This window comes from Daucus carota, chromosome 5 (assembly GCF_001625215.2).
Source record: "Daucus carota subsp. sativus chromosome 5, DH1 v3.0, whole genome shotgun sequence".
NCBI lineage: Eukaryota > Viridiplantae > Streptophyta > Magnoliopsida > Apiales > Apiaceae > Daucus > Daucus carota.
Window position 1 is genome coordinate 46770804 of NC_030385.2, and position 18802 is coordinate 46789605.

An 18802-nucleotide genomic window follows, 5' to 3' on the forward strand; every position below is an offset into this window, starting at 1 on the left:
TAATTTATATGGAGAAAATTGGCACATCGAAGTAATCATGAAAGCATTTGTACACTTATCAGTCATCACTCCACGGTCAGTGGTCAAATTCGGCGGGCTCGATTTTTATTTTTTTGAAAATTCTACAAGAATTGTTTTTTGTTAAAGACGAGAACAAAAGAATTTGACACTTCAAAGAGACTCTTCTCAACCAACATACCGGTTTGTCACACAGGAATTAACGAGTTATATAGAGCAATGAAATGAACACACAGCGTACAATTGATCACATATCAGCGGAGTGAAGTAGTATGAGTTACGAGATCTTTTTAACTCATTTATAGTCTTTGCTTAAACAAATTAAGCATGTATGAGTGATAAGTTGAACATTGTATAATAATGTAGAATAAATACCAGGCAGTTTGCTTCTCCGGGCTGCACAGCTTCTAACTCCCTGTTTGTGGTTAAATAATAAACTCGTTTTCTGTATAAAGCAAATATAAGTTGCAAAAGATAATTTTTACAAGTATGTTCCTGTGAAGATCAAGAGCTGGTACCTGTCTCTTTCGTCCCATGTCCTACTGTTGTTTAGAGCTGTTGCTAGCGGAATGATTAGGAATTTAACAAGAAATCTCCCAAAATTTATAACTGTGGGGAGTCCTTTCAGTATGCAAAATCTTGGAATGCGTGATGCAACATTAGGTCATATCACTATCCAATAGGGTGTCCTCTCGGCCTTCGGAATCCAAAAGCTTGCTTCACAAGAATGACAGGTACAATATACTCCACTCATAATTACAAATGCCGTCCCTTTAGTATTATTTTAATGCTGTTCCGAGTAATTGATGCACAGGGTATAAAGAGGCTCTGCCAAAATCTGAAACATAATAAAATGAGTGCATGTCAGATTGTCAGTATACATAAAACAAATTAGAGTGAGAAATTTTGATGAAAAATCGAGTAGTGGATCAACAATTTTCTAGTAAAAGGGATGATGCATCCCCATTTACGACATTTTCATTACAAAATGTCCATATTTTCACGTTAGAAGATGATATTATTTGTATGAATTTCAAAATTGATTAATTACGAAATTTTACTTTCCAAAACTTCGGATCAGCAGGTATTGCATTCTTACCAAATTTTAAACATATCACTTTAAAAGAGAACATATACTAGTTTACATGTCACTGACTGGAGTTATCCAGTACCTATATCTTGAATGACACCGGTCATATTTCTCGAGTAAACTGGAGGAAATTGATCATCACAAACAAAGTTGGTGGAAGTGAGGATCACAAGAAAACCCATTATATGAACGACTGAAATCATAAAAACTGAAATTACTAACTTTAAATGATAATGCACTTACCTACAGCTCTACTTATAGCCTACTTGTAACATCAAATGACGGTAGCTCCGGCCTCTTATAGTTCGCTGCCACAGATAGCGGAGTGAACCCTGAATGCTCATCTGCAGTCGTTCCTGGACAAGCCTGTAATTATATTACATAAAGACATTAAGCTAATATTTCTTGCTACTTCACAGATGGTTTCCAGGTATATGAATACAGCAGTTTTACCATCTCACAAGACATCTCTGGATACCACGAGATACAGGGCGAATAAAGGATGGGTCCCGCTGGGCATAAAGCAAGCCAACCTAAGAAATATTGATAGCAGCAAGACACCCATTAATCTTAATGTATGGATGGAAAAGGCATGGGGAGAAAATGAAAGGTATATACCTCTACTAATGCAAGAGCTGAAGGATCGTCCAAGATCTCAAGGCTACAATCAGCCAGATAGTTGATCTGTAACAAGTTTAAACATGTAATAGAAATTTGTTAAAAACCAACTGTGCATGAAGAGCTTAATAGTATGATACTATGATACATTTTTGAGGGAGAAAAGAAAATCCTAGGTATTTATATCATTGAAATCGAAAAGAAAAATTACCCCAAATTCCGTACTAACTAGAGACTGGACAAAATCTAGTAGTTGAAGTTTGGCCCACCGTGAGAGCAACTCAGTGCTGCTTGCAGGTGGAGGGTGTCTCCAAGGAGCTCCAAACCGTAGTCTATCTTTTGGAATCTTCCCACTCCGTGCATCTATAGCAAACTTTTCCACGAGTGACAATGCTTTATCCATGGCAGGATTTACCACTGTTATCTAACAAAATCCACAACAAATACAAAAGACCAATAAATATAGGCCAAGTTAAAAAGATAGAAGCTCAGGATTGTTTTGCCCGATCGTAAAGGATGAAGATACAACACAAAAGTTTCACGAGGCAACAGCTGAAAACAAGATTTTGGTCAAATACGCTTCAATGAAAATATGAAAAAACAATTTATTGGACTTAAAAATTGAAACTTTATCATTATATTAACTGCCAAATATAATAGAGAACTGCAGGTCACGGTCCATACTTGCAAATACGCCAAATACGCATCAACAATATCCTCAAATGAACTGCTCCTATCATCCATGATCCTGCATCATAATTGAAATGTAAATGACTCCTAAAGTAAAGAACAGTCAACAAAACAACAGCTTAACTGCCCAACTAAGCCACAAAAGTCCAAATTAATATCACAAGGCTTAGCCGAGTGGATACCCCACTCCTTTTGGTGATAAAAGGTCCAAACCTCAATGAGGGCAGTTTGCATGTGATTTTAAATTTTTGTAATTGATCTTTAACGAGAAAAAAAAGGAGAAGAAGTTTTGGATCTTGCATAAGCCAGATGACGACGACAAATTACTTAAATGCTCCAGGTGTTGGCATTTAGAAATATAATTTGATACTTAGATCCCTGAGCAATTGCTATATACAGTTTAGAATTAAATTAATTATATACTTTCCCAGATCAAAATCATCAATGAAAATGAACTTCACCAAAGAGCTCCTGCTCTAGTGGTACTGCCGTTACCTCCTTTATGGAGGTCGAGGGTTTAAGCCTTGTCGAAAGTAAAGTAGGTGGTGTGGGTGTGATTAAATCATCAAAATGATATTTTAAAAAATAAAATAAAAATCACAGTATAACTTACTTCTGGTAATAGTTGCTTTGTTTAAGTGCATATAGCTCAAACAGATGTCGTGGGTTTGGCCCTAGAACCTCAACAATCACATTCCACTACATTTCAAAAATATATTGTCAAAATTCAAATTAGCTCCAGTAATTGTAAAAAATATATTAGAAAGTCTACGAATTGTCCTGTTCTACATAGTTGAGCCCACCTCAGCAGGACTGAAATAATCATCAACCATATGGAGTTTACCCTCTTGAGGAGTCCATCCAAAGGTCTGCACGTTAAGAAAATTTAAGATACATGGGGATATTTAAATGTTATTAAACATATCATACTTACTACAAATCTACATGGAACATGAGAATACTTGATGTTAATGAAGCATGTAAACTGCTGAAAAAATAAACCAACTATGTGGAAAAGCAATGTTTTAAAAAAGGAGGCGCTTTGGCTTTGAAAAGGACCAGACTAATGTGGCCCTTTCGAACTTCATAATCACAACTGTGAGAGAACATAAAGATTGCACGACCCCTGGATAGTAGATAAACACAAAAGACGATGATTCATAGCCAACTTGTAAACTGGTTACCTCTCGAGAAATGAATATATCTGGAAACCCAAAATCCATGTAAGCACGGTATGAGTAATAGCTGCACAACACTACTACATATCAACTTCTATAATTGCACACAAAATGAATAAAAGAACATGATGATACAACAATTTGAATATAAAAAAACAAGATACTTGTAACAGCTAATTGCTGTAAGTATGTACACTGCACATGGACCAATTTGGTTGATAGGGTTAGCGACCATGTCTGACAATCGGAGTAAAACAACTTTTTGGCTCTATTTTTGTGATCATTATTTTATTATATTTTAGGAAACCAAAAAAGGGTTTAACCTTAAAGATGCTCTTAATTCATTAAAGTACTTCATGCATTGGGACAAACTATATATCCATGATCAAGGTATGCTTGAAACTCTCACATAAAATTAATTATCTTTTGACTCTTCTAAGAGCTTCAAATAAAAAAATTATTTGTTCCCATTTCAAATGTGTAGACGGATACACATATCTCGGCAATCTTCATATTTGCTAAGCAAGTTGTGGTTGGTCCCTAGAAAAAGTGACATTGAGGGTATATGAGTAGCAGGGTTACGAACTTGTGATAGAAACGTATCTAGTAGTGTTCATTATCTTTGTTACTATGATGCCCTTATATTAGGGTTTCATTCAGTAAATATATATGAGTATATGTACACATGAGAGGAGCCTCCTTTCTAACTACACACAATATACAACATTTATTATTCTATTCAACTTATATGTGTGTGTGTGTTGTGTAAAATATATATATATATATATATATATATATATATATATATATATGTATGTATGTATATGTATATGACTATATATTTTCAGAAGGGGATTGGCAATCGCCAAACATACGAACTAGCATTGAGTGATAACAAACTGATGAGTAGTGATGGCTCAAATATTACTTCAACTATAAATGTCCTGTCCAAAAGAACATCGCAACTTAAAGAACTGCCATAAGCACATCATACTGGCCAGCGCCTATATTGATGGATAACAACAATAAATGCAAATGCAAACGCTAAAATCATAATGTGCAACAGAAATCACCTGTCAGATGTCAGAAGAATAACAGGGAGAATTCTTTCATTGGCGCCCAACGCTATAATCCTCCATATCAGACTGTCATGATACAATGATGCACGGACTGTTGTATCATCTACTAGTTCGGCATTCTTTAGGACATCGATATTGTTGATAACCAGTTTTGGCTAATCAATTACGGCACGAAGAAAAATTAGATAAAATTTATAAATTAGATCATCCTTTACAAATCGAAAACTAATAAATAAACTTTCACGGCGGCGCATGCATATAATTTGGTCATTACTTCAAAGTTTATCACTACACCTGTACAGTTTTAATTGAATTATTCTGCTTATGCAGTAATATGCTACAAAGAAGATACCGGATATCTACAAGAGTCAAGACCCATACCTGAAAGTAATCAAGTTCTGAAGCAGCAGACAAAAGTTCCAACAAAAGACAAGGCCAGTCAGTAGCCGAATTGGCCAACGACCTCGAAAACCCCCCTTTCTCATTCAACTCCCTAACAGCATTCCCTCTCCACTTCTGCTGCACTTTAATCACCTCTTTTGCCAACCTCAACGCCGCAACAGCTTCCCTATAATATGCACCCTCACCAACACTCAAACTCCTCCCCTTCTCCCCCACCCCCAAAACCCCCTTACTCCCCTCCACATCCCCTCGAACACTCAACCTAGACACTGCCCGCTCCCACAACTTCAACCCCGACATCTTACCAACCCTCCCACCCTCCCCTCCCAAAACCTGCTTAACAGACGCATTCAAATTGTGCCATTTACTCATAGTCTTATAAATTTGGTGAGAACTAATAGTCCCGAGTTCAATTCCCTTATAAGCCATCATCTCAAGACAATCATCAATCTGAGACGAAACATAATCAAGCCGCGGAGCCTTACAAACAGACCACGAAGCCCAGGGATACGAATGCCCGTGTTTCGGGTGATTCGACTCAATCGACTCCGCCAAGTCCACATACCCAGCCACATGCCCATCCTTATTCCAGTTCTCCATAAGCCCTGCAAAAACCCCAGAACACAGGTAAACAAGAATTCAAAAAACACATTAAGTAGAGAATTGTGGAATGAGATTACGTTCGAGGACGAGAGTGGTTTTGCCGACGCCGCGGGGGCCGTGGAGAATGAGCGGCTGCGGGACACGGTGGTGGTTGGCGTGGTTGTTGAGGATGGTCTCCAGGAGGGGTCGTGGGATTATTCGCCATGCTTTGTTCACCATCTTACCGGACGCACGCCAGGTGCTTGCTCAAATGAGTTGAGTGAGAACCCTTGATGCCTACTTGCTCAATTGTTAAACCTCGGTGAATAACTTTGCTGCAAATGCAATCTGCATCGTGGATTGTTAAACCCACGGTAAATCAGGAGACCTAAATATTGATTTATATAATTGGGGTATTAACTAAATTCTAAATTGTGGGTTTCAAAAAAAAAAACTAAATTCCAAATTGTGAGTATTTAATTCATATATATACAAAAATAAATTATATTATACGGGTATATAATGTGTCCTTGACCAAACTTATATTCCCGAAATAAACGTTTATTTCTGAAAAACGTACATATAATCTTTTTTTTAAATAACTACTACATTCTTATATATTCTACAAAACAAATATAAAACAGCTCCTTAGCATTTATATCTAAAAAAATTATAAAAAACGTATTTTTTAGAAGTATAAGCGCTTAAATTAATTTAAAGAAATTACACCAAACTGGCTTGGTATTTGGATCTAATAAAAATTTTATTTAAGAAAATTTACTATCTATACAGAGATGTGTAGATAGCATGTCTTCAACGTCTAGTAAAATGAAATTCTTCTCAAAATAACTTAAACAAAAAAGCAGAAATAATATATATATTGAGTAATATCATCTAATAAAATATTATCCAAATATACGATATATAGACCCGATTGTAATATGATGTAATCATCCCAGCAAAGAAAAAAATTAAATCAAAAGATATCTTCCAAAAAAGTATCTCTTTTTTGTCATAACTATATTAAATTGATGATTTCCGCATCACCAACATAGTTATTTAATTTTCCATTACACAATCCAACAAAAGATTTTAATTCTAAATTTGAAGTGTGAAAACAGAAATATGTAAGTCAATAATAAAATTTAATCAAAAATATCATATCACCAATATGATTATTTAATTTTTCATATTATTTAAAATCAATTTATTTTTTCATATTTTTAATTTATAAATTATAATCAATTTTATGTTATTTATATAATAAACTAACAAATTAACTTCTAAATTCGTAATTAATAAATTGCAATGAAGAGGCCTCTTTCTCTAATTTATTTTATTTTTCAAATATAATTTAATACAATTATATACAATCATTTTAAAAAAGAAAGTAATTGTTTTAGTTTGTAGTTGGTTTTTCTATAGTTTGTTTTGATTATAGTTTGATTTCTCTTCATGGTGAGTTGTGAGAGTTGTTTTGGATTCATCGATGAAAACATTAGGGAATTGTATTTGTGGTTAATAGCTCAAAGGGAGTTTTTGAAAAAGATGATGAACACAGAGCAAGCTCGTTTATTTGTCTCATCTGTAACCATCGTCAATTTCAACATCGCTTATTTGTCTCATCTTGGGTATGAAGACATGCATGCTAATTTTTTCTATGTTTGTCAATTTCAACATCGCTTATTTGTGTCATCTTGGGTATGAAGACATGCATGTTAATTTTTTCTATGTTTGTTGGACTGCTTTATGGTTATTATTTATTGAATTATTATTTTTTTCAAAAAAAAATAAAATGATTTTTTTTTATCATAACATCAGTGATTTTCATAACTAAAAAATTATAAATGTCTAATGACTTAATTTTAAACTTTTCTAAAAAAAAAGTTAATTTTAAGCTAAGGGGCCGCTAAAAACCTTGGCCGAGGGCACTTGTTCTGAGCACCGTGTTTCACCGGACCACCGAGGCACCGCCTACACCTCCTTCCTGATTCAATGTAAGTCATCTTACCACCTATACTAGTAACGCTTAAACAATTCGCATCTCAATATATTTTTATTTGTATATTCCTCAGAATTAATTTATTTATCTCACTTAACATGTGAGTTCTACATACACGGTGTTTTGATTATCACAAGAAGTGTTTTAGCTGTTAATGATTAGGTGTAGTTTTAACAAAGGCTGAATTAAATAACCCACAAGCTGATTAGTGTGTGTATTGTGTAGGGCTGTCAACAGGGAGAAGATTAGTTCTGTATTTTATGCAGATACGTATCATCCAATTCAATCGGGGAGCATCGATGGAACTGATGTTCTTCCTCATGATAATGCTGTTTATCGAGCCCACCTTTGTTCTCTAGCTTCCTTATGTATGCTTTAATTTTGCTAAGTGTGATTTGTTTCTTGTATTTGTTATGTGTATATGTTTATATGTTTATGTGATTTTGGCTGGTTTTGTAGATGACCCGTTCGGAGATCCTAAGGTTAGTGGAGACCCTTATTGCACAATTTTTGTTGGTCATCTCTCTCACCTCACTACTGAAGAAACTCTTCACAAGGTCTCTCTCTCCCTCTCCCAATTTTGTTAGATATAATTGTCTCTCTCTCTCCGTTTTGTTATATATAATTGTTTGTATATGAATTTTTAGTTTCTATACAAAATTATCTAGTCTATCAAGTACAGACTGATGATTTTTACTATTGAATCTGGTTATTTGTTGAGTTTGCAGGCTAGAATGTTTTTTCCTTAAGCATACTTATGTGAACATTTTCTATACGATAAAAGAATAAATGAGTGCTTTTTATGGGTTTTGATAAAATGGATGATACGGATGGTTTGTGTTTTCAGGCTATGAGCAAATTTGGCAATGTGAAGAATCTGAGATTGGTTAGACATATTGGTAACTGCTTCTTTGCTTATACATACTTATTCATTAGAAGTTTTTGCTTAAACTTAAAGATTAAGTGCTGTTTTACCTTGTTTCGCCTAGGAGTTAAAACTCTAATACTCAAGAGACACAAATCTTGTTAGCTGATCTGCTGTGCCTTTACAAGTACCCATAATGTGTAGTGATCTCTGCCCAACCTTGTCAGGAAGTGGTGAATTCCTGAACTGTTTTGTGACTGTTTTTGTATTTTCTGGTAAATATAATGGTCTTCTGAATTGAACAGATATATATTTTCTGTTAGCTTTCCTATAAAACAATTTTTTAAAATTCTAGTTCGTAGTATTTAAAAGAGAGAAATAGATAATAGGCCTACCTCAATGACTTCGCCGAAGCTGCAAAGTACATCCGTAGGCATTCTATAAGAAAAACTTGGTTTTGGTCTAATATAGTTTTGTTTTTGCAAGCCACTCTCTTCAGTTAGCAGTTAACACATATGTAATTAGGCGCATACTCGCTATATTGATGTCTGATTTGCAGTAACCGGAGCATCGCGTGGTTATGCCTTTGTGGAGTTTGAAACTGAGAGGGAAATGCGACGAGCATATGAGGTTATTTTATTGTGTCCTTTAATTTGTGATGGTTACTGTCTTTAAAATCACTTCATGCCCTCCAAGTGTTTTTTAATCGCACATCTTGAGTAATAAATCTGATTGTGGTTTTGTTATATTGCCTCACCAGCCAGGGAAAATAGTAGAATACAGTGTTCATCTGAAAAAGTAGCAACTTAACCGGATCTACTTCTATTTAGAAAAGTTTTGCTCTACTTATTTTTGTGCCATGTAAAATTACCCACAAGTTCAGGCTGTAAAATGAAGTAAAGAGAGGATAAACAAATAAATTTTTTTACTATGATCATTATCATTATTACTAATGTTTTGTGTTTACTTGTTAAAACTTTGAATTAGACATTTCTTCCTCTTTAATACCTCTCTCGTAACCCACAACAATAAACAGACACCCTCTGCAAACTATTTTTTCTTGGGGTTGCTTCGTTTTCCTTCCGATAAACATATGAAGACATGTACTTTATTCTTACTCTAATAACAGTTAAAAACATTTTACATGTAATGTGAGTACCACTTGTGAAAGCATTACAGCCACTAAAATTATATCCTATATGTAATTAGACTAAGTAAGTGACGTGGTTCATTGTCAGGGATAAAACTGTCATAGGTAAGAGTGTTACCAGAAGAAATTATTAAGGTTCGAGCCCTCACAACTACAAAAAAGTAACTCATTATTATTGTGAAGAAAAGAGAGCTATTTTGTATTATAATTGTGTAAGCATAAATATTAGAATTAAATAAATTATGTAAGTTGCTTATATGTAATAAAAATATAGATAAATAGAAATCATTTAGTCGTAGCATTCTATTAAAATAATGTTTTATAATATGAATGTATTTTAAATAAAAATAGCAGCAAGTGAAATATACAAAACTTATATCCTAAATTTTTGTAATATGTTTGTATTGAAAATAAAAATTACAAGTATATATTTGGTAAAATAAAATATATTGTGATGAATTTACAAATGGTATTGAATTTTATTTAAAATATTATTAAAAAATAATTTGTTAAAAGGTACCCATGCTTTGCACGGGGTATAAGCTAATAATGGTAAATTGACTAAATCTTCGCTTCATTTGTATATTGTAAATGCAACTTACCTGACTAAACAATTAATTTGTAAAAAATCCAAAGAAGATAGATAGGTGACGTATAATTTTATGTAGTGTCTATATATCCGATTGTCAGACTTGATATATCTGAAAATTCTAAAATAGTGTTTATTAATAATCAAGTGTATGGCAAATATAATTTTGTAGCAAAAATTACAATTAAACTTATGTTGAACATGATCTGTAAATGGGCCCTGAAGCATATTTTGTCAGGCCATTATTCCCTGTAAAGGGTAAAATTGACCCCTGATGCTTTTATATTATCCTGAGTGCAGGATGCTCACCATTCACTCATTGATGATTCTGAAATAATCATTGACTACAATAGGCAGCAGTTGATGCCAGGGTGGATACCAAGAAGATTAGGTTGTTAACATTTTTTCCTTCCTTTATGATTCTGTTGTTTAGGAAGATTAAATCTGTGAACTTTATTGTGGTAGGAGGGGGACTTGGTGGTAAGAAGGAATCTGGGCAGCTCCGCTTTGGAGGGCGTGAAAGACCATTTCGAGCTCCGCTGTATGAATTACTTTTTACTATATTAGTACTTGTTGTATGGATTGCTTTCGTTTAAACTAATAGCTGAAGGTGCTTCTCATCTATGTTCATTACTTCATTTATGTCCTCGAGCTAAATGATTTCACATTTTTGACATTTTAATTAATGATCATATGCGTTATTTTGTTAAATAAGTCTGATGGACAAGTCTTGTAAATTCTAATGGTATATCGCTAAAGCTATAGATTGCAAGTGGCCCATGTTACATCATGGTTTTCACTTGTTTGCGTACAAAAATTAAATAGCGCAATGAAAGGAAGTTCTTAAGGGAAAATTATGATAATATGTTCTCAGTTTATGGCAGAAACTACAACAGCCAAAATAAGGCTTTAAGCAACCTTATAAGCTTATTCCATGTGTGTGTATACGTACATATAAAAAGAGAAAGTGGATGGAGAAGCTTCTGAGTTTTTACTTTGTTGATTTACAATAACATTTTTTAAGAGGAAAGTGCACTTTAAAATACCATAATTTAAAAGCCACCACTCGCACTACTGTTATTTGTTTTTTGATCCAGTATGTGTATTGTCGTCAACTTCACCGAACTCCGTTAGCTAGAGTTAGTTAGGCTAAGGGGTAAAAAAAAACATCTGTTCATATAAAAATCAATATCTGTTCAGTAAATCACTCACTACATATGTGTGTTTGTATGTATAGTATTCCATCTCTCACATGAACTGCCCACATCTGCACATTATCTGATCTATTTTGCCCATATGAAGACAAAAATGTGCAGATCTATCTACGACGTGAATTAACTTGTTTCCAAATAAAAGTTATAAAAACTGAAGATTTTTGGCAAATATCTATTCGAGTTTCTTCGGCTGAAGATTATTAATTCTTTCCGTCTGAAATAGGAAAGAATAGAAATTTTATGTTGTTAATCATTGTATATTAATTTTCAGTGCTTTCTATGTATATGTGTGTGTTGGTGTAGATATGTTTTGTTTTTCAATGAGGAGCTTAGTAATGGAATAAGTGTAATATGAATTGTTATAAGTTTAGATTGACATGAAAGTAGTACAGAGTAAGAGAAATTAGGGTTTATTGATATTGGGGGAAGGGGGAAGGAGGAATGGGCTATTTAGGTTTGAATTCGGGTAGTAATGAGAGTAAAAAAGACAGAAAAGAGAGTTTGAGCAGAGAGCGGCAGAAATAGAGAGATTAGAAGTAAAAAACCCTAGGGTGAGAAAGGAGAAGAATCAGTTATAGAGAGAAGAAAGAGAGCATTGGTAAAAATACTATCATTTTCATATATAAATTGAAACGCACACACAATTCCTGTATTTATTGGCATGTAAGTGAAATGATCAGAATGCCCTTACTAAGTACTAATACCATTTACTACTACTACTTGTGACTATTATATACTATTGTGCTGCAGTCCTGACATTAATCTGACCTGTGACTCCACCAGTTCTCCACGGAGATAGGTTTTCTGTCAATTATTCAATTGTGTAACTCATTTCTTCCCAACTCCTATTTTGTTGCTTCCACTTTGTCAGCGTTTTGTGTGGATTGTGTGCTGAAGCTGACTCATATTTAAGATGTTCATATTCATGATCTATTCTGTATTTTGTAATAGTAGTTATATATACATGTTTTCTGTGCATTCCGTATCTGAACTAATTAATGGACCTGTCGTAAAGTAGGCGAATGTGTTTCTGCCTGTCTTAAATGCAGGCAACACCGCGTAGAGGGTGTATCTGAACTGAAATGGAAGTAGTATATTACTTATACTTTCCGCTTATAGTGAACTTCATATGTTTTTCTTTATTGGAACAGACGACCTATTCCTTTTGATGATCTAAAAAAGCTTGGTATTCCACCTCCTCCAGAAGGAAGATACATGTCACGCTTTCAGGTATTCATCCACTGAAAAAAAATTGATTTGACAATTTTTTGAGCAAGTCCATGGGCTCATGCAACTAAATTGTTTCTAGCCCACTGTTTGTTCACAAGTATTTATCAGTATTGATTGGTCATAGAGTGGACTCTTGTACTAAAATAATAATTATATTTATATTTCTCGTGCAACTAAATTGTTTCTAGCTTAGTGTTTGTTCGCAAGTATATATCAATATTGACCGGTCATTATTAATGGAATTGACTCTGGTACTAAACTACTAGTTATATGTCAATTTCAGCTTTCTGATTTTTACTGGCCAACTTCAGACATAGCCTTTTTCTGTTTGCTCTATCTTTACAGATTCCATCACCGCCTCGTAGGAAGAGGTCTTCTGGGGATAGAGAAGACAGGCATTACAAAAGTGAGAGGTCTTCTGTTGAAAAAGATAGGTATCACAAAAGTGAAAGGCAAAGGAAGCATTCTCATCGACATGCGAGGTCTGCTAGTCGAGAACAGTTATCTGATGAAAGAAATTCAGTTGAGAGGGAAGATAGATCTCATAAATCTGACCGACACAGGAAATATTCTGGTCAACCTGAGAGAAGAAGTTCTAGGAGTCATGATCGGTCATCTGATGCAAGAAGCTCTGTCGAGAGAGAATACCGCTCACATAAGCGCCACAAACACAGCAAACATTCTTCTGGACATGATTCACATGACATTCGATAGGGTTGTGTATAGGAAACCTGGCTAACTAATATGGGTCAGTGTATCTTAATTATCACAAAGAGTTGGAAAATAATCTATATACATGATCTTTGTGATTGCTAACTGAAAACAATCTACACCAGTGTAAAAGTTACATGGCTAGAATGAATTTATAGACTATGCTATGTTTTTTGCTATGAATTTTTTTGGCTCATGCAACCATATTTGTTGTTCATGCATCAAGTTTTGTTGGTTCCTAGAACCTTCAAACATCTGTGCACTAGCCAATGACATAGTCGAGTTATTACTGACAACTCCTGATCTATTGCCTGGATTGGTAAATTCTGCAAACAGGTCATTCCCATAAGCCGTTGTCACGTCATCTGGACAGTGAGCAGAAAATGTTGGAGTTGCTTGAAATGTACGAGCGGATAAATCCCCCGCTCCGTTGTCTAGATTGTGAGCAGAAAAGGTTGGTGTTGCTTGAATGGTCGGTAATGATAAAGTATCACCTGGATTGTGAGCAGAAAAGGTTGGAGTTGCTTGAAATGTAGCTGATGAAGCCACCGTCCCATCATCTCGATGGTGAGCAGAAAAGGTTGGAGTTGCTTGAAATGCAGGTACTGATACAGCCTCCATCCCATTTCCTGTTATTTTTTGAGTTGCTTGAAAGGCAGGTGCTGATAAAGCCCCCACCCCCATATCTAAATTGTGAGTAGAATAGGTTGGAGTTCCTTGAAAGGTGGGTGCTGATGAGAAGTTTTTTGCTGAAAATGACGTCTCAAAGCCAGCAGTGGTGCTGCCCGTGACTATTGGCACTCCGCGCGATTCATTTGGATCTTCTAAAAATGGGTTGTAGTGTTGTGGCAGCTGTGCTGGTTGACTGTTGAAATTATCTAGTGAAAATGGTGGCAACACTGTTGTCTGAAAGCAGGAGTTTTCTAGTGAAAATGGTGTTGGTTGTGGTGGCTGTTTTGCAGTCTCAAATAGCACTACTTCCCAGCTTTGTCTTGAACTTGCCTCTTTTCCATTTTGTTCTTGCCCTGGAAAGGCATGAAGGGTGTTTGATACACTATGAACATGTTTGTCGTACAAAAGGTTTGGATCTAATGAGGGTTGCATAGGTTGAGTTGCAGTCTCTGCTAATACAAGTTCCCAGCCTTCACCCGCCTTAGTATGTTGCTCTTCATGTTCTTGTTCCGGGAAAGCATTGAATGTCGCCCTGATGTCGGGCTCAGATTGTGTTGCTGGTAGTTGTATGGCTTCTGCAAGCACAAGCTCCCAGGAAGTAGGTGCGTTAGTCTGCTGTCGCTGCTCTTCTATATTTTTCTTTGTTACTGTTTCTTGTTCTTGTCCAGACCAATCTTCTAAGCTTATTAGATCAGACATTGTATTAGTAATCGGTAACGAATGAGTTGAGTCTGATTCACTCATTTGGAAAGTGTCATTTCTATCACTCTGCTGTTTAAAATTATCAGGATAAGCTTCCAAGTCTATAGATATACCTTGACTTGTTCCGTCTTTTGTGGCATCAAGTAGATTCTCCAATGACGTCTGTTTTGGACCCAACTTAGAAGCTCTGTGGGAACTTTTACGTCTAGGAGGTTTTGTAGATTCAAGATCCCTCTCATAACTTTCTTGCGGTGTTTGATTAGAATTTGGCAGGCTATTTGGAGATCTTGAAACAGTTGGAAATGAAGACTGATCTTTCAAAAATTCCCTCAATGTTTCTATTTTCTCCTCAGATAGTGTTTCTACACTGGGATATTCAGAATCTCTCCCTACACTGATACGTTTACATAGAGTATAAAATTGACGAAGCTCTGCAAATTGGCCTGTGACCTTCAAACAAGTTTTGAAGGCCTGAACACAGTCTTCATATCGCAGATGGAAAAAGCACTGAACAAGATAAGTGAGACCTTCTAAAATGTCCTTGTATAGATGAAAACTCTCCTGCACCACTGCGTATAAAGATATTTGAACCAGTCGATTCGTTGTGGCTGCCCCCGTTGGCCTTGTGGCGATGGTTCGTTGGAGCAAACGCTGCCAAAACTCAATTCTATCAAGCAGCACAGATGGTTTCATGTTACCTATCGAATCATTGGTACTTTTCTCGCCATCTTCTTCTTCTCTACTTCTATCAATACTGGTATATCTGCGTTGAAGCTTCCCTGTGAGAAAACAATCTAACCGCTCTTCGAGATACGAAGCAAACGTTCTGACAAATGCTGTGTATTCCCAGGGGCTGGAATTGGAATCATCATGGAAAGCCGAGAGATTGAGGATTCTGGCGCCTTTTTTCATGGAATGGAGGACTTCTCTAGGAAAGTATGGATCACCATCTTGAAATATTCTGAAAACCAGCATCAACGATTTTAATGCCACAATCCAGTTACGCGTCCGGCTGATTCTTTTGCCAATGGCTCTAGCGCATGCTGCTGCGTATATCTGGTCTGCAGAAATGAGGTGCAGGACCTCTTTTACGTATCGTTCGTTGACAGGAACGTCGTCGTGGGTTGTGGCTTTCAGGACTGCAACCTCTAGGCTGGTGTAATGATTGTTGGAGACCTTGGCAATGCTGATGCTGGTTTGATCTTTAACTGCTTCAATTGCCTTCCTTAGCTTGGACGGCATTGCTGGTTTATAATCTTGTTATTGTCATATACGTCGATGGTCTTCGAATACTTTGTTGGCCGAGCTGATGAAGAGCTTGATTTTGTGCAAATTGATTATGGGGGAAGATAATTCACTGGGTGTTTCCCCTTGAGTCTCTCTTGTCCTCAAATTCACAAGTTAACACATTATTTTATTTTAATTTACTGAGTTCGAATCGATTCATGCTGCCGAGTAGTCTCATTCATTTTTATACATTTTTTTTCTCATTACGCAACTTAATTTTAATATTTTCATTTTCTGAATAAAAATTATAATAAATTTAAATATTAAATTTTATTCAGAATGTCTTTTAAAAAAAAAAAATACAGAACTATATACTTTATAAGAATATTAATGTCTTTTTTTAAAAAAAAATACAGAACTATATACTTTATAAGAATATTAATGTGCGACATCTCCAATATACACAATTTAGGGAACGGAGGGAGTATTACATTGATTTTCAGATACCTTTGATATAGTGAACATTATATGTTAATCGTTAATCAACTTGACATGCGATGAGAATGTAAAATTCCAAATGCTAAATTCAGAAAATAACAGATCTGAACAACATAAAAAAAATGTTTAATATAATAGCTAGCCTAACATTTACAAAATCATCGATTCAAATAAACGACGCTACAATTGTAGATACATAGATAATTTAATAAATAATATTTGACAACCAGAAAAGGACCAACTGCTTTCATTCTTCTCTTTTCTTTCATCTCCTTCAGTATCTGGTAGGAAACTCGCACTTTCCAAACTCTGCAAAATTAACAAACAAACGAAATTTAGGAACTCCAACAATAATATAATCTGTATAGTACAAACAGTTCCTACACCGATACATAATAAGAAATTTGTAATCCGGATAAAATTCGAGCTCAGTTCGTAAAATATAGACTACACTGGTACACTCTCAACATTACCGGTACACTCTCAACATTGGTACACTCGATGCTCAATGATTAACCCACTAGCCCATTGCACACTCAATTATTATCACGACTAGTCCTCCCATGGCATGTTCTCTTGTGAGACATGTCAGGTGGGGTTCAACTTTCCAGGCTTGATCGACCTTTCCTATTGTACCACTTTAGATTCCCTCTACTTTAGCATTTTAACATATCAAATCACTAACATGCGCATTGTCGATAAATAAATTAGTAAAATTTTTAAACGAGTCGAAAACATACTAGGTGGCTGAGTAACAACGTAAGCAGCTCCCTCGAAATCACAGGAGCCAGCTACCCTTCCTTTCTTCTGATAAAAGCTGTTAAAAGCAAACGAAGCATGCGCCTCAAGTGTGTTAGGATCGTAACACGTGGACCCCGGCTGAATCGGATGGCAATCAGCCGCACCCTCACCACAAGCATAATCTAGCCCGCGCTGCACCTTATCTTTCCCCGCTTCTACATTCACCACACACCACGTTTCCCCGGCTGCACTGACTGACATGTCAGCAACCGGTAACCGGTCGACCCGGTCAGTCTTTAACCCGTCGACGTTAAACGAAATATCGTACACTTTTTTCTCGTCGGGGTAAAACAGTCCATAATTCCTCTCGGATGTGGGCCCGAACTTCTTGTTCTCGTTGAAAAGAGCGAAGAGGTAAACTGTTAAGTTTGTGTTCGGTCTTAAAGGGGTCCCACCGCCAGCTAAGACTCGCTTAATAAGGTTACCGTTATAAGCTGCGGCATTTTCGACGCTCGCGCCTATTTCATTCTTGTCACCTTTCGACGGCCAGCCCGTTTCCGTTACGACGATGCTAACATCGTCGTATTTCAACGCCGACATTGCCGCGAACACGGCGTCAATTTGGGCGTCGAATAGGCTAAAATAACGGAGATTATTGCCCGCGTCAATGACTCCGTTATTTTGCCGAAACAATGCGTAATCTAACGAGATGACGTCAGCATTCGATTCGTAAGCGAAGAAGGGGTATGCGTTGAGCATGAGCGGGGATTTAATTTCACGGAGGAAGTCTAGCATGGGTTGGATAACGGGTAGGAGTTCGGGTTTGAAAGACCCGGCTGAAGACGGGTACGAATTTTGGAGAGCGGATAATGCGATTGGAGACGAGATTTTTATTAATTTATCGAGATTATATTTGACGAGAGCGGAGTGAATATTTTTCATAGCGGGTAACAAATATTTGGTGGTGTTTTTGGGGTCCACAAAGACTTCGTTTCCGACCGCAATGGCTTCGATTTGAGTTGTCGGGTAATACGCGACGATGTTTCGTTGGACCCACGAGTTGGCGAATGAGGAGTGTCTGGCGGTGGCGAAGAGGAGTTCATTGGGGAGATCAACGGTGACTTTGATGTCGGAACGCGACAAAGATTTGAGAACGGCGGGATCGGTGTCGTAGACTTTGACACGTGTGATGCCTTGTGATTTGAGAAGCTTGACTACTTTGAATGCGGATGGTAAGTTGTTGGCTATTCTCCCGTAGTTCACTCCCACTGAGCCTTGTCCATCTGTAAAAAAACAACAAACACTACAATTTTAAAATACGATACCTGCAGTGACGGAACCAGAATCGAAAATAACGAAGAATATAAATGTACCTGCTGCAAGAGTGAAAATGAAGAAGAGGAGTGGGATGAGTGGGTTCATAGTGTGTGAAGAGTGGAGAGTGATGAATTTACAGAGAGATGAGATATGAGTGGGGAGAGATAGATGGGAGAAAATGAGTTGAGTGGGCGAGATTTATAGGAGATACTATTAAGCGGGTACAA

The 18802-nt window shown here is 36.2% G+C and overlaps 4 protein-coding genes across 12 annotated transcripts; 1 reads left to right on the plus strand and 3 right to left on the minus strand.

The window, feature by feature from the left end:
- Positions 1 to 162: 162 nt before the first annotated feature.
- On the minus strand, positions 163 to 6040 carry LOC108219897 (uncharacterized). 4 transcript variants are annotated; one of them, XR_010292347.1, is made up of 13 exons: positions 5756 to 6040; positions 5055 to 5680; positions 4668 to 4828; positions 3601 to 3661; positions 3220 to 3285; positions 3030 to 3115; positions 2411 to 2474; positions 1938 to 2150; positions 1727 to 1792; positions 1562 to 1641; positions 1352 to 1474; positions 537 to 856; positions 163 to 433 (listed from the first exon to the last, which is right to left on the minus strand). XR_010292347.1 is itself a non-coding variant. In XM_017393466.2 (13 exons), the coding sequence occupies exons 1-11, from the start codon at positions 5895 to 5897 to the stop codon at positions 1360 to 1362; spliced, it is 1680 nt and encodes a 559-aa protein (XP_017248955.1). In that variant the 5' UTR covers positions 5898 to 6040; the 3' UTR covers positions 163 to 856; positions 1191 to 1229; positions 1352 to 1359. The 4 variants fall into 4 exon arrangements, 2 of the variants coding, with proteins under 2 accessions (XP_017248955.1, XP_017248956.1); XR_010292346.1 differs by having other exon boundaries at positions 163 to 463; XM_017393466.2 differs by adding an exon at positions 1191 to 1229 and having other exon boundaries at positions 163 to 856.
- A 1463-nt stretch (positions 6041 to 7503) lies between these two features.
- LOC108223047 (U11/U12 small nuclear ribonucleoprotein 35 kDa protein) lies at positions 7504 to 16244 on the plus strand. Of its 6 annotated transcripts, none has more exons than XR_010292257.1 (12): positions 7504 to 7654; positions 7885 to 8027; positions 8119 to 8216; positions 8507 to 8558; positions 9084 to 9154; positions 10564 to 10654; positions 10729 to 10804; positions 12629 to 12707; positions 13053 to 13455; positions 13755 to 14692; positions 14940 to 15504; positions 15643 to 16244. XR_010292257.1 is itself a non-coding variant. In XM_017397099.2 (10 exons), coding segments are annotated over exons 1-9 (981 nt in total). In that variant the 5' UTR covers positions 7504 to 7652; the 3' UTR covers positions 13422 to 13455; positions 13755 to 16244. The 6 variants fall into 6 exon arrangements, 2 of the variants coding, with proteins under 2 accessions (XP_017252588.1, XP_017252587.1); XR_010292255.1 differs by having other exon boundaries at positions 13755 to 14020; positions 14120 to 15504; XR_010292256.1 differs by having other exon boundaries at positions 13755 to 14020; positions 14125 to 15504.
- On the minus strand, positions 13578 to 16034 carry LOC108223045 (clathrin coat assembly protein AP180). The gene has a single exon (XM_017397094.2). The coding sequence runs from the start codon at positions 16032 to 16034 to the stop codon at positions 13578 to 13580; it is 2457 nt and encodes an 818-aa protein (XP_017252583.1).
- A 378-nt stretch (positions 16245 to 16622) lies between the features above and the next one.
- On the minus strand, positions 16623 to 18792 carry LOC108223046 (glucan endo-1,3-beta-glucosidase 3). Its single transcript, XM_017397097.2, has 3 exons — positions 18632 to 18792; positions 17258 to 18541; positions 16623 to 16826 (listed from the first exon to the last, which is right to left on the minus strand). Exons 1-3 carry the CDS (start codon positions 18678 to 18680, stop codon positions 16792 to 16794), a joined length of 1368 nt encoding a protein of 455 aa, XP_017252586.1. The 5' UTR covers positions 18681 to 18792; the 3' UTR covers positions 16623 to 16791.
- Positions 18793 to 18802: the final 10 nt, after the last annotated feature.

Coding starts and splice junctions, on each gene's coding strand:
- LOC108219897 (XM_017393467.2), bottom strand. CDS start 5,897: ATGGTGAACAAAGCATGGCGAATAATCCCACGACCCCTCCTGGAGACC. Junction 5,681..5,755: donor AACCACTCTCGTCCTCGAAC/GTAATCTCATTC, acceptor GGGTTTTTGCAG/GGCTTATGGAGAACTGGAAT. Junction 3,662..4,667: donor ATTCTTCTGACATCTGACAG/GTGATTTCTGTT, acceptor AGTGTTGTGCAG/CTATTACTCATACCGTGCTT.
- LOC108223047 (XM_017397099.2), top strand. Junction 8,028..8,118: donor TTGTTCTCTAGCTTCCTTAT/GTATGCTTTAAT, acceptor CTGGTTTTGTAG/ATGACCCGTTCGGAGATCCT. Junction 10,655..10,728: donor GTGGATACCAAGAAGATTAG/GTTGTTAACATT, acceptor TTATTGTGGTAG/GAGGGGGACTTGGTGGTAAG.
- LOC108223045 (XM_017397094.2), bottom strand. CDS start 16,034: ATGCCGTCCAAGCTAAGGAAGGCAATTGAAGCAGTTAAAGATCAAACC.
- LOC108223046 (XM_017397097.2), bottom strand. CDS start 18,680: ATGAACCCACTCATCCCACTCCTCTTCTTCATTTTCACTCTTGCAGCA. Junction 18,542..18,631: donor CATTTTCACTCTTGCAGCAG/GTACATTTATAT, acceptor GTTTTTTTACAG/ATGGACAAGGCTCAGTGGGA. Junction 16,827..17,257: donor CGTTGTTACTCAGCCACCTA/GTATGTTTTCGA, acceptor TTAATTTTGCAG/AGTTTGGAAAGTGCGAGTTT.